Genomic DNA, 15,016 nt, shown 5'->3' with positions numbered 1-15,016 from the left:
GCCAGATAATGCAGTAAGATGTGATAAAACTACTGAAGTGTCTTTCAAGAAGGCTTTAGATTCTGACAGAAAATACATGCAATACACAGGCAAAACAAGGCCTAACACGGGCTCCAATCACATTTTCACATGATCACGCTCTCCAAGGGACAGAGACTGGCAGCGGACAAGTCAAGTAAATGGGGAGGAAACCACATCATCGCAAGAAGCTCACTCTAGTAATGCAAAATCTCAAATCGGACCCATATTCTTGGCCTCAACACCAAAGTAACCAATTAAGTTACAGATCATCACTGAAAAAGATGCACAGGTTGTTCAGACATTTGTAGATTAAGAGGGCTGCCAAGAAATTAAGTTTACAAAGACAAATAATAGTGCATTGAACATATTTTCTTGGCATTAAAATATTTTGGTAGGTATGTGTGGAGTCATTTGAAAGCAATACAAATTATGGGTAATTGCAAGTTCACCCTACCCCCATACATACAGCAGGGAGGTTTTTTGTTTTTTACATCAATTGATGTTAGTTAATAACTAACTTATTCTAGCTGGTGTGCTAGTAAACATTTAACAACAAGCTCTCTGAAAAATAGAATAAAAACATGACTGCTTTTAAGTTAAACTGCATTATTAACATCTTTGCCATCACTTTCTGAAGTTTCAACATTCACCAAAACAACCAACTGAGCCCTGACCTGCAGAAAGGCATAAAGGCTCCCGGTACACATCTAACCAGCAGCTCTCAGGAGCCGGTCTGCGCTGGCACACACAGCATGTTAACAACCTGCTGAGGAGACTTCTCCAAGTTTGCTTTTGTTTGTTTCAGCTTTGAGAGAGAAAGCAAATGATTTTCCAAAGAAACTCACATATGAAGACAGAATTTTTAAAATGAGTATTTGGGAAATTTCCACTGTTGTCTGATTCTTTTTTTGTCCCTGATAACAATGGCTGTCACCTATGAAAACTCTCTATTGACACACTTCAGAAACTTGAAGACGGCATCTTCCAACTTACGTTCAAATCTTAAAAAGAACGGTTTCAATGAATTTTTAAGCCATTTGTTTAAAATACAAAATGCAATGTCTTCTAATCAACATATAAGAGTAACTGATACGCACCAGGGAAGATGGAAACTTACTAGCCAAATTCTAACAAAAATCTTTCCAAGTCGGAAGGATGGGAATGAAAAATGAGGATCAAGATTTTCTGAACGCAGCCAACACTGGACTCCTTCCATCTGGATTTGTGCATCTTTGGGAGGTACGACAGCCATTAAAACCAAGGACTGAAATGCAATGAATTCTGTTCTGCCTCCTTGTCAGTACCTCCTGGCTTCCACCTTCCACCTAACCCTAAATGCCTTTCTGATCCCCCTCAAGCCTGGCGCCTACCCTGTACTGATTATGGTCACTATCTCCTGCCTGCAGCTTGCCTGTGCAGAGCTGTGAGCATGCCCATAGCCCTCATCTGACTGGGAGCTCCCTGAGGGCAGTGACTGTCTCTGTATCCTGATCACTTAGCACAGTGCCTCCCACTGACCGACTGACCTTCCAAACACTGAACCACACAGCTGGAATCAAAGACTTTCATAAATCACAAAAGACGACAATCACGTTATCTCATTAATATTTACTGAAAGTGTTTACACCAGGAATTGATTTAAATGTCTGCATATACAGTTATCCCTTCCCCATCGCGGTTCTGATATGTGGCATGTCAGCATAAGAAATTAAATGGGAATTCTGAGGGAGTTTTGTGGAAGCCACAGACGAAGCAGAGTCAGTGACCAAGTACTTAACCCAAATTTCACCATAAGGTTCTGAAAACAGCCCATAAAAGAAAAAGAAAAAATTCAGACTTCCTCTCTGGTACAAAGGGAGGGCCAAACAATTTTACGCAGATTTTCCAGATCGCAAGGGTACCGTATGCCTCACCCCCATGATGTAGACAGGGTAACTGTAATTTATTCCACCTTTCCCTCACCTTGTACAGGTATTTGACAATAAATATACCTACATTAGAGGGTGCCCTGGAAAATGCCTTTGTGACAGGCTGAACAGTCAGAAAAGTCTGGCGACCTCTGCACTCCATCACGGTGCCTCTTGGATTGCTGATTATACTAACAGGAACAGCTTGTGCATCACTGGTGACGACGATAACCACGATAGGGACAGCATTTCTATGGAGATTGAAGAGCTATTAAGTGTCTGAGGCCAGACTGGAACGCTGGTCTTCCTGGTTCCAGCAACAGGGCCCCATCCACTGAGTCACTTCGCTGCTTTGAAATCAGGCAAAAGCCGATGCATCTCCAACGCAAAGGAGCAAGCACACAATTCTTTGTGACAGATACTACCTGAACGGGTGTTCTCCCAGGTTGAGTGGCCCGAGGAAGGGCCCAGTGACCAGGGCAGAGGGCCCGAGGACCCCTGCCTGCCCTCTCACTGTGAGGCTTTTCCCCGAAGCAGACAGCTCACCAAGGGACAGAAACCAGGGAGGTGCCCAGGGCAGGGCGGTAAAGCCAAAGGGTCCTAGAAGATGAAAATCACAGAAGGAGTAGCAACAAAAGCTGGGGAAACAGCAAGGAACAGAAAACAAGCCCAAGCATGACATCTTTCTGCTTTGGAGGCTCCCACCTGCATCCATCTCAGGTGTGCTGCTATCTGTGTAGGGGCCCAGCCCTGGCCTTCTCAGGATCCCCGTGGCTCACTTAGCACAAAGTAAGCACTCAGGGCATGCCTGCAGACAGACTGGCCCAGGAGGGAACAGGCATTGTACATGCTCGCTTACGGTCTCCCCCATTCGATTCAGAGCTTCTGTGAGGCAAGGGCTGTCTTTCTTTGTGGCCCCAGGGCCTGGCCCAATGTTTACTGGCTGACTGACTCTGAGCCTATAGCAAAGGATTCCACGATCCTGTTAGCCTATGACTGTGATGACTGTTCAGCCCATTCAGTCACGTTCGACTCTCCATGAAACCTTTAGGGTTTTCTTGGCAGAGATACTGGAGCAGTTTGCCATTTCCTTCTCCAGCTCATTTTACGGACGAGGAAACTGAGGCAAAGAGGTGAAGCGACTTGTCCAGAGTCACACGTTCAGTAAGTGTCTGAGGCTGGATTTGATGCTTATGTAAATCTTTAAACTAAGAAAACAAAATGTTTTCCTACCATTCTTCTGAAAACCTCATTTCCTTTTATATAACTGATATGCTCATGCCAAGACTGATCTTTCCAGGATATTATAAATTATCTCTTGCATATCTTTAGCTGAATTAAATAAATTATGCCTTTATGTGTTCACTGTCACAGTTGTTGGAGTGCTGTGCTTTCCAAGCTTCACGGCAGAGCATGATTCCTACAATAATATAAATTAATCCTGAGCCCCCACCCCAGCCCAAAGGCTTTTGGAACCTGGAATACTGGCCCAAAAACTGAACAGATGATGTGCATAAGAAATCTGGCCCACAACCTCTAGATACCATGATAACTATGACATTGCATAAAAACTAAAATGGCACTAAGAACTAACGATGTGGTGGAATTCTCCTCTCCACCAACGGAAGCGACAGAAGAGAAAATGGACTTTGATCGCTTTTAAAGGGATCGTTAGAACAAGCCCAGCTCCCATAACGCTTCCTCACTAAGCACATCATCCCCTCATCCTGGCTTCCATTCAAGAAGCAAAAGGCCAAGAGAGTCACTCCATTAATCATCCCAACCTCAATGTAAAATGATGAGCGACTCAGCTTCCAAGCGGAGCCAGATGGACAGTTCTCTGCAGCAAGGAGCCTGCTGGAGAGCCCTAAAGATGAACAAAAACAGCCCAACTCTCCTTCAGGCTCAGACTATCAGCTCACAGCGCCTCAGCGGGAGAAGGCACAGCAGCACCATCCGTCTGTGTCTGTCCCTCTAAGTCAGAGAAAACCGTCACCAGCCTTCATCCCATTCTTCCTCTCCTTATCCCTCTGATGTCTGACCTACAGAAGCAGCCCCAGCACTGCAGTAAGTGAGACAGTCTTGGAAAGATCCAGGCTCAAGCCCAGTCTCTGGACATATCCCAGCTGACTGTGCGACCCCAGGCATATCCCTCAACCACCGAGGGCTGTGCCGAGGAGGGAGCTGCCCACCACCTAGGGACCTCACAAGCACAGTCTCTGTTCCTGTCCTGCTTTCATCTTTTTATTCCAGTTATATCCACAGGACACAGGATCAGAAAGACAGGGCCCTAATCCCCCTTCTTCAACATTAACCTTGGCCTAAAGATAGGATCCCTGTTTAAACAGGTCTCACATGTTTGCCCACACCAGCCCTTGGGGCATCCTCCTGGCCCTCTCCCTCCAGCTTCTGTGAGAAAGCTGAGACTCTAAGCGGTCAATCTTTGCCACTGAGTGTCTAGTCAGGACCAACCTCCAGGTCTGTCATTGGCAAGACAAGTCCCAAGACCGAGCAGCACCTGAGACTCTGCAGATTGAAGAAATAAGACCTACGGTCATCCCTTCTGGCTGCAGAACGGCACGATCCCAGGCACGGAGGGTGTGGGCAAAGGCCGCTCCGTATGAGAAACACTCCATCCAGAAGAGGGTTGTGAACGGAGGTTCACTGGCCCCACCACTCCTGCCCAGAAGATCCCAGCTGGGCCAAGGAGGCTGATGCTGGCAAACAAACAATGACGTATTTCACATGCAATAAAAATTCATTCCAATAACTGTATCTTGATTCCCCAGGGAATTCAATATAACAGGATTTGATCGGTACAGAAAGAACCGTGCAGTCACATGCTCCAGCTTTAATAGCATTATCTGATGCTTATGTGATTGGAAAAGGACAGGAAAGAAATGGCTCCGACGCTGACTCATTTCCTGCCCTTCTCATCTGCACTCGCTCCCATCAATCCAGCACTTTCTAGGGCTGCCCAGCACTTCTCTCAAGTGGCCCACAAACCGGAGGCCCAGAGGCTCCAGGACACTTAGTAACGTGACAAAGGTCACACAACCACCCAGCATGTCAGCCAGCTTTAGATCTCAGGTCTCCCATGAGCCCAAGTCCACGATCCCAAAGCCAACACTGACCCCCAGTCGCAATGTCTCCTCTCAAAAGAAAAAACACAACATGTTGGCAAAGGCCCCTAAATCAAGTCTTGTTCCCTAGACCTGAACAAACAGCTGGGGAGACAGTCCAGGAGAACACTGTAAACAGTAACAGCCACAGTGTGCAATGACTGACTTTGATAGAATTAGCTCTTCTCAGCAATTTTAATGAGACTAACGTGATTGCAATCTTTTGTGATTTCTGAAAATCTTTGATTCCAGCTGTGTGATTCAGAGTTTTGAAGGTCAGTCGGTCAGTGGGAGGCCCTGTGCTAAGTGATCAGGATACAGAGACAGTCCGTGCCCTCAGGGAGCCCCCAGTTAGATGAGGGAGGTGGACGTACTCAGCAAAAACAATTCCAAAGGACTCATGATGGAAAACGCCATCCACAAAATGCTGAATGCAGATCAAAGCAGACTATTTTGTTTTTTTTGTTTTGCTTTTTTTCTTTCTCATGGTTACTCCCATTCATTTTAATTCTTCTGTACAACATGACTAACGTGAAAATACACATAATAGGAATGTATATGTAGAGCCTGTATAGGATTACATGCCGTCTTGGGGAGGGCGAAGGGAGCGAGGGGGAGAAAATTTAAAACTTATGGAAGTGAATGTTGAAAACTAAAAATAAATAAACTTTAAAAAAAAGAACTTTCTCCAGAAACATGTAGATAAATCTGCTTGACGAAATTTACAAAATGTAACCTTGCCGTTTTACTTCCAACACATCTCTCCCCACTGCACCCAAATGTAAATATAATCGCAGATGTCAAGCATGAGCCCCAGGTCAGCCGCCACTCACCTGTTTCATGAGCCAGGATAAGCCTATTAGTTTGGCTGAGACTCAGTCTTCTACTCCATAAAATGGGGAAACATGGGAACCAAATGATACATATGGCCTAAAACTCTTCCCACCATAACGATTGATACATGAAAATGGAACCATTCTCATTGTGATCATCCACAAATCCAAAACTGGAAATAACTGAACTAGTTGTGGTGGGTCAATCAACCTTTACTGAAAACCTACTATATGCCAGGCTCTGGGCTAGGCCCTGGGGATACAAAAAGAGGCAAAAGACGTCCCTGCCTCAAGGAGCTCCCAGTCTAACTGGGGACAATATGCAAACAAAGATGTATGGGTAAGGTACACACACACACACACACACACACACACACACATACACACACAAACACACACACAAACACACACATACACATATACACACATACACACACTCACACACAAACACATACTCATACGCACACACATACACACTCACACACATACATATGCATACGCATGTGCGCACACACATGCATATGCACACAAATACATACACATGCACACACATGCACTCACACACACACAGGTACATACACACACATACACATGCACACACACACACATACACACATACACACACTCATACACATATACATACACACAGTCACACTCACTCACACACGCACGCACGTACACTCACACATGCACGCACACACTCACATACACGCATACACACACATGCATGTGTGCATATTTATATTTATATAAATATATACATGCAAATACACATACATATTTATATAAAAACAGAGGGACAGCCAGAGAAAATTCCTGGAGCTGAGAAATGGAGGATCTCGCTCATGAAGCAGCCAAGAGGCCAGTGTCTGGATCAAAGAGTACATGTCGGAGAATAAAGTGTGGGAAGACTGGCAAGGGAGGAGAGGTCTGGTTATAAAGGGTTTTAATGCCAAACAGAACATTTTACATTTGATCCTGGAGGTGATAGGGAGCCAGAGGAGTTGACCAAGCAGAAGAATGACCCAATTAGACCCACACTTTGGGAAGATCACCTTGGTAGCTGCTGGAGGCTCCCAGAAGGTAAAGTACCTGCCTAGGGTCTCTCCCCAGCTCTTTCTGAATCCAAACCTCTCTGTGATGCCATGGTACCTCTTCTCAATGCCAACTCAAGCCCAGGGTTTTTACCCACTTTAAGGACACAAGACAGAACAGGAATCTTTGATTCATTTCACATGTACTTACCTGTCAGGAATCCCGAGTCTCTTGACACTTCTATAAACAGAGAGCGTGTTGGCCACATGTCGATAATTGAACCAGAATCTTGAAGTACAGACCTAAAAAGTCAAAGCAAAAATGTGATTTTTGAACATTAAGATGTGCCCTAATTTGTTTTTCCATGATAAGACACTGATGAGATGCCAGAAGACAGAGCATGTCTCTATCTGTACTTGATCTCAAGAAACTGAAAGAAGGGAAAATGAAATCCATTCTCCAGAGCAAGAGAAGTTGAAAATAAGCATTGCAGGCTATTACACCCAAACAAGAAATCCCCAGACATTTTACTCAAAATATATTATTACCGAACTTCTTTGTGAATCAGAGTTCCACGTAGGGGCTCTAAGGACGGGGACTGTGGTTTAGCAAGACCTTCTATTGCCCCCAACACAAAGAACAAGCAGGCTAGCACTGAAGAGCCAGTAAGTTTCTAACACTCTGATGTCCTTCTTTCTCTGAGATTTCCTGTCCTGAGAATACAAAAGGAACTTACCAGATTTGATTAACTAAATTTTAATTCCTAAAAATAATAGGTCATGATCAATTTTGTGGATCAATCAATCAATCAAGAAACATTTCTTAGGCACCTGTTGCACGCCAGGCCCTGTGCTCAGGGCTGAGGGACACAATGCTAGCAAGGAAAACTAACACAACAGATGACAGAGTTAGGATCCAAAAGGAGCTTGACAGGCGAGAACACCAGAACAAACTTAAGATGACATTTAGTAGTGCTGAATGTAAAAGTCACCTACTATGGTCCAAAAAATCAATTTCACAAGCACAAATTGAAAGAGGCGTAGCTACCATTTCATCTGGGGAAAAAAAGACTCCAAATTCAATATGAGTCAGTAGTGTGAAACAGGGTCCACAAATACTAATCTGAGGGCAAGACCTACTGCCCAGCACTAGGAGGTGATCATCCCAACCCTCCCTTGGGGTCTCAGTCAGACCACAGCAGGAGAACGGTGTTCAGTTCTGGGCAACACACTGACAGATGAAGAGTCTCCAAGATGAAGAACCTGGAGTGCACAGGACAAAAAGACTGGTTAAACCAGAGATCCGTGAACTTGCTTTTTTAATATTTTGATCACTGTATTTCAATGTAATTCACTTCCTTTGTAAGCCTTTTCTTATGAGTTTAAAAATTCCCACTGGCTGCCCAAAGGATCCACGACCTCTGTGGTAAAGGATCTATATTGATCTTTGGCCTTAGGAAGGGAAGTTTCTTGCTGGAGAAGATGTGGGAAAATTGGAACACTAATGCACTGTTGGTGGAGTTGTGAACTGATCCAACCATTCTGGAAAACAATTTAGAATTATACCCAAAGGACTATAAAACTGTGCGTACCCTTTGACCCAGCAATACCACTTCTAGGGCTGTATCCCAAAGAGATCATATAAATGGGAAAAGGGCCCACATGCACAAAAATATTTATAGCAGCTCTTTTTGTGGCGGCAAAGAATTGGAAATTAAGGGGATGCCCATCAATTGGGGAATGGCTAAACAAGCCATGGTATATGAATGTAATGGAATACCATTGTGTTATAAGAAATGAGGACCAGATGGACTTCAGAATAATCTGGAAAGACCTATATGATCTGATGACAAGTGAAGGCAGCAGAACCAGGAGAACATTGTACACAACCATAGACACTTTGCTTCTGTGAAGACTAACTTTGATAGCCTTGGCTCCTCTCAGCAATACAAGGTTCTAAGACAGTGCCAAAAGACTCATGTTGGAAAAAGCTCTGCACATTCAGAGAAAGAACTACAGAGTCTGAATGCAGATTGAAGCAAACTATTTGCTCTCTTTTTGTTTTTTTTTCTTCTTTCTCATAGTTCATTCCATTGCTTATGCTTACAACATGACTAATATGAAAATATGTTTAATGTGAAGGTATATCTATCAGATTGCATGCCATCTAGGCGGGGGAGGGGGGAGGAGAGGGAGGAGGAGAAAATCTGGAAATCAAACTGAATGTTGTAAACTAAAAATAAATAATTTAAAAAAAAAAAAGGAAGGGAAGTTTCTGAGCGCCAGGAGAGCTGCCTTCAAGCACCCAAAGGGTCTGCCTAGAAACAGAAACAAGTCTTCCAGGCTCAGCTCCAGGATAAGAACTGGTAGGGCTGCCCCACAGGGACTGGCTTCCCCCAGCCTGAGCTTTGAGAGCAAAAGCACAGGGACCATCTTGGATGTTGTAGGGAGCGGCCATTAAAGAGAGCGAGGGGAACATGAAGACAAGCACCCAGCCCCACAACAGAAGGACCTCAGGATGCAACAATTCCCCCTTGCCAGAGTAACCTGTGTTTGATCATGGACCACTCAATGCCAAGAGCGGGACAGGGAGGAAGGCACTTTGTGGGAGCACACAAAGGAACTCGCTGGTGCCCATGAATGGACAGAAAGGGGAAAACGAGTCTGGCCAACCCAGCGCCGCAGGGAGCGTCCTTACCAGCACTGCCCAGTTGTTGGTGTGTCCACTCTTGAAAAGCTGCTCAGCTTGATCCTGCCACACAGAGAGAGATGGAAGAGATGTCAGGTAAGTCAAGCACCTCAAGCGGAAAGCTCCTAAAGACTCTCGATGAAGATCTGGTGCTCTGAGAGGCCTAAAGGGAATGACAGTTTGGAGACGCTACAGCAGGAGGATGGTGGGGTCTGGAGGTGAGGAGACTGGGTTCAAATCCTACTTGGGCTTCTTCCTGCTCCATGGCAATCCATCAGGCATTAATTAAGCATTTTTTAACCTACTCTGTGCCTGGCTTGGGCACTTCCACATCCTCCGGTGACAGGATCAAGACGAGGAAATGGGGGGCCTTTCAGGAGGGGTCTTACAGCGGCCTTGGTCTGAGCTCTCACCAGACCTGAAGGAGAGGAGGCAGCCATCCCAGGAGGGCCACAATGCCCACTCTCAAAGCAGGGTAAGGGGGGGGGGGGGGCACACAACGGTCCTCCTCTCTAAAGGGTCTCTCCGGATCAGGAGCTGCCACGTAGCCCCGGCTCTCTGGACTCAGTGGAGGAGGGAATGGTATCCGGGGCTCCTCCGCAGGTGCTCGTGGGCAGGAAGCCTCGGCCGGGCGCCCACCAGACCCCAGGGTGACAGGACGGCATCAGTCTTTGGCTCTGGGCGGGGCCCACGGAGACCACCATGACCCACAGGGAGGGGGCGCCGCTGACCCCAGTGACTGGGCCGGAGTGGCAGGCACTGACCTCTGACAGCGCGCTCCCAGAAGCGTCGGTGCCCAGAGCTCGGCCCCTGCCCCCAGCCACCCCGGGGCCTCACTTCCTCAAGCCTGCCCCGCCGCCCTCTGACCCATCCCCACAGACGGCCAGGCCGGGCCGGGGAGACCCCCTGGCCTGGGGTCGTCGCTGCCCCAATGCGGGCCGGACTGGGCTGGGCCGAGGTACAAACCAGACGGACGCTCCGGCGGCGTCTGGGGGAAAGGCCCCTCGGATCCGGGCCCCACGGCCCACCGGGCGTTGGCCGTCAGACCCGACTCTGAGAACGTGGCACCCTACTGTCTGCCGGCACGACCCCCCTCCCGCACGCCGCCCCCCGCAGCTCTCAGGCTGCAGGGAAGGGCTTCACCTCAGCCAGGGCAGCCCCTCCCCCCGGAGGCAGTCGGACCTCTAGCTGGCACACAGCGGGCGCCTAAAAGCGGCGCCGCGTCTCGCACTGTGCCTCAGTTTCCTCAGCTGTCAAACACTTCCCCTCAGACTACCAAAGGGGGCCTGGAGCCAGGCGGCCCCGCCCCCAGCGGCAGAGGTCGCAGGGCCCTCCCTTCCCTTCCCCTCCCCTCCCCTGCCCTGCCCTCCCCCCTACCTCGATGCGCTGGTCCGTCGCTCCCCCGCAGCCCGGCGCCAGCAGCAGCAGCCCCAGGCCCAAGCCCAGGCCGGCCCAGGCCGAGGCCCCTCGGACCGGCCCAAGGCCGCCGCGCGCCGCCATGTTCGCCGGCTTCGGCCTCCGCCGACTCCGCGCACGCGCACGCGCACGCGCACTGCCCCTAGCGTGGCCTGTCAAGACGCGGGCGCCTGCGCACTGCCGCTCTGTGGCACCCGGCTCCTCACCCTCACTCCCGCCCCAGCCCGGCTCCCGCCGACCTTGGGCGTGGCCTTGGCCTTTCCCTCCCCGCTGCGCGCCCCCTGTGGTGAGCGGGGAGAAGCTCAGCTGCTAGCCCTCCCCATGGCGCGGCTGCCTCTAGTACAAAAGAATATCGCCGCTTTACAGGCGATTATTACAGGATTATTACAGGAAGGGGGGCTCGCCTAATGGGCAGGAATGAATGGACGGGCTGAAGGAGACGGATGGAGGGGTGGAGAGATGGAGCAAGAGGAATGGATGGATGGAGGGATGAGTGAAGTGATGGGTGGAGGGATAGGTGGAGGGATGGATGGATGGATGGATGGATGGATGGATGGATGGATGGATGGATGGAGGAGTGGAGGAATGGAGGAATGGATGGATGGAGGGATGAGTGGAGGGATGGGTGGAGGGATAAGTGGAGGGGTGGATGGAGGGAGGGATGGAGGGATAGATGGATGGATGGATGGAGGAGTGGAAGGATGGAGGAATGGATGGATGGAGGGGTGAGTGGATGGATGAGTGGATGGATGGATGGAGGGAGGGATGGAGGGATGAGTGGAGGGATGAGTGGAGGGATGGGTGGATGGATGGATGGATGGATGGAGGGATGGGTGGAGGGGTGGATGGAGGGAGGGATGGAGGGATGGATGGATGGATGGATGAGTGGAGGGATGAGTGGATGGATGGATGGAGGGGTGGATGGAGGGAGGGATGGAGGGATGGATGGATGGATGGATGGAGGAGTGGAAGGATGGAGGAATGGATGGATGGAGGGATGAGTGGAGGGATGAGTGGATGGATGGATGGAGGGGTGGATGGAGGGAGGGATGGAGGGATGGATGGATGGATGGATGGATGGATGGATGGATGGATGGAGGAGTGGAAGGATGGAGGAATGGATGGATGGAGGGATGAGTGGAGGGATGAGTGGATGGATGGATGGATGGAGGGAGGGATGGAGGGATGGATGGATGGATGGAGGGATGGGTGGAGGGATAGAGGGATGCATGGATAGGTGGTTAGGTGGGTGGGAGATTAGATGGATGAGTAAGTGGATGGACGGATGGATGGATGGACAAATAGATGGATGGACGGTGGGTGGATGGGGCTTTCCTTCGCACTGAGGATCCTCAGGGCATTGGCCACCTTGAGACTGTAAGGGGCTGTGGATTGGGCTAGACATAGGGGACTCTCCATTCAGGGTTCCCTTCTTACCCTTCCCTTCTTTCCTTCAGGTTCCTTTCCTTCAGGCACAGAGGATCCCTGCTTTAGTCACTGTTTTATCAGTTTCAGCTGAAGAGTTAAGAAGAGAGTGTAAAGAAAGACTGGCATGGGGCCCATTCCATGGCCTGTGTCCACTCCATCTCATCCCAGACCCAACTGCCCAGACACGAGGCAGGATCCCCAGCCCCTTTCTCCATCACCCGCAGCCTGGGTGGTGAGTTTGTCACAGTCATTGCTCATTCCTAAGTGCTCCAGGAAAAGACAGACCTTGGGCAGGTTAGACCAGAGATGTGAGACTCTGACCTAACTGGCTGACTGGCAGTAGGTCAGCACCTGGGCCCTCAATTTTCCTCTGCTCTCTTTTCCTCTCCTCTTCCCTCCTCCTTTTTCCTCTATTCTCCTCTTTTTTCTCTTCTCTTCTCTTCTTTTCCCCTCTTTCTAGACCCTTCTCGATGAATTTGGATCCAATTCTCATCTTTTGTCTCTACTCCGGCAGACAAACTGCATTGGTCCCACAAGCAGAGAGTGCTTCAGTCTCCCCTGTTTCCCAAGGGAGGCCTGGCCCTCTCGACCCAAGACCCCACTGTCCCAGAACCTCAAGCCACACCCACCTGCCATTGAGGGTCTCCCTTGAGCAGATGGATGCAGGCCAGACTCCCATCAGCTCTCTCCCCCTCTGTTCCATCAGTAACAGGCTGCTGCTCTCCCTCACAACAAGGACTGCCCCCTCCATGTCCTATGTGTGTTGGAGCATTGTTACCCCCACTCTATGGGGGACCCTGAGGGTGGCAAGCTGCAGGAGGCATCCTGAGGCTGGAGCCTTTGTGATGCTACCCCAGCCTGGGGGCGGTCCTGGGAGTTGTAGAAGAAAAAGAAGAGTTCCAAGGGCACAGCCAATCTTGGCTGAGGCCCCTGCACATGCCGTGACAACCCTAGCCCAGAAAATCCTGGTGGCTGGCTGTTCTCGGGAAGGGAGAGGGTTACAAATCACAGCCCTCCATCACTAAGTCTGGTCATTTCCACCTTCACCTTCACATCTCTCAGAAAGCTCACCCAGCAGACTGACTCCCCCTCACCTAGGCCCTTGCATCCTGCCTTTCTCCATTCCTAGCCAAGCCTCGGTCTAACCATATCAGTCCCCTTCTCATAAGATACATCGACTTCCAATTCCTTCCGGGATCAGATGTACAGCTCTGACCTCCTGTCCCCTTCCTACATCTTACTGCCCTGTATCAGCTCTGCTCCTCACACACAAAACTCCCTTCTTTCATCTCTCCATATCACTGCCCTGGTGGGCTCCCATGCCTGGAAATAGGCTCTATTTCCTTATGCCTCTTACTTTCCCCTGTTTCCTTCTAGACAAACCCAAATCCTACCCTCTGCAGGAAGCCCAATCCTCTGAGTTTCTAGGGCCTTCTTCCCCTCTGCGATGACCTTCCATATAGTTTGTGTGTTGAGTCATCCCTATACTGTGAGCTCCATGAAAGCAGAGGAAGGGTCCAGAGGGGTTTTCTTTGCTTCCCCAGGGGTTAGTGCAGTGCCTGGCATAGAATAAGCACTTAATAAATGCTTGCAGAATACCTTAAAGTAACCACAGTATTCCCAGTGGATGTACGACAGAATGTTGGGTAACCATGAAAATAGATGGACCTCAGAACATCGAGAACAGGGCATGCAAGGGAGTAGTGAAGTCATACGTGGGACTGAACCAAGAAGCAATGGATGTTAAGTTGCGTGTCCAGTAATGTCCTCAGTAACCTTGGCAGCCTTGCAGTATCTAAGGTAGAACTTGCCTCAGGAGTGTCTGTACCGTCCTGCAGGTGCCCTGTACACGTGTTTCCCAGGTATTTATGGCTGTCCTATTGCTAGAAAGAATCATCTTATCGAGAATCTCACCTGGCCACAAGTGAATTTAGAAAAAAAAAAATTTCATTTCATGTCATCCTCTGATGGGTGACTTGGCTTTTTTGCCCTTGTGAAGAAGGGTCACTTCCTAGGTCCAAGCACATCCAGGATAATTACAAAACTCTTTTTTAGAGTTATCTTGATTTGAAACTCTCGCCCTGAACTCCACTGGTCAGCATGAGGGGGTTGGGGTTCACTAAACCCCACCCCCACAGGGCTCTCCACCCCTGAAAGGAATTCCTTTAATTGATTAGAGACCTAAGCCAGGCTGGTTTAAGCTTCCTTCACCATTAACATAAGAAGAGTAATGAACTTCTCCTCTGGCCTCTGAAGTTGTGGATTCTATCTAAAGTACAAAACAGGAGTTGGCCGCCTATAGATATGCGAATAAGCAGGCGCCCACATCCTTGCAGAGTGGAGAGTTAACCAGCATTTCCAGGACTTTCTAATCCATTTGTTTTCCTGCCTTCCCCAACAAATGTGACATTTTCTGTGGAAACTAAAGCTCGGTTCATTTCTTACACCTATAAAGGATCACTACGGGGTCCACTCTGCCCGTCAAGTGGGCATGTATTTGTGAGCCTGAATGCAAGGTTCATGGGAGAACATTCTGTTATTACTTTGTTGACATTGTCATTTAATT

At 48.9% G+C, this 15,016-nt stretch overlaps 1 protein-coding gene across 2 annotated transcripts in view; it reads right to left on the bottom strand.

The window, feature by feature from the left end:
- Positions 1 to 11,159, bottom strand: part of PIGK (phosphatidylinositol glycan anchor biosynthesis class K) — an 86,014-nt gene extending 74,855 nt beyond the window's left edge. The window contains exons 1-3 of one of the 2 annotated variants that reach the window (XM_036757876.1): positions 10,984 to 11,159; positions 9,616 to 9,669; positions 7,129 to 7,220 (exon numbers count right to left, since the gene is read on the bottom strand). In XM_036757876.1, the coding sequence (XP_036613771.1) occupies positions 7,129 to 7,220; positions 9,616 to 9,669; positions 10,984 to 11,106 (269 nt within the window). In that variant the 5' untranslated portion in view covers positions 11,107 to 11,159. The remainder of the gene's footprint in view (positions 1 to 7,128; positions 7,221 to 9,615; positions 9,670 to 10,983) is intronic. The other variant, XM_036757873.1, reaches the window with a different exon arrangement.
- Between the last annotated feature and the right edge of the window lie 3,857 nt (positions 11,160 to 15,016).

The sequence above is a fragment of the Trichosurus vulpecula genome, chromosome 4, assembly GCF_011100635.1.
Source record: "Trichosurus vulpecula isolate mTriVul1 chromosome 4, mTriVul1.pri, whole genome shotgun sequence".
Classification (NCBI taxonomy): Eukaryota; Metazoa; Chordata; class Mammalia; order Diprotodontia; family Phalangeridae; genus Trichosurus; species Trichosurus vulpecula.
Note: the sequence above shows the minus strand (reverse complement) of the source record. Positions and strands in the feature narration are given on the sequence as shown.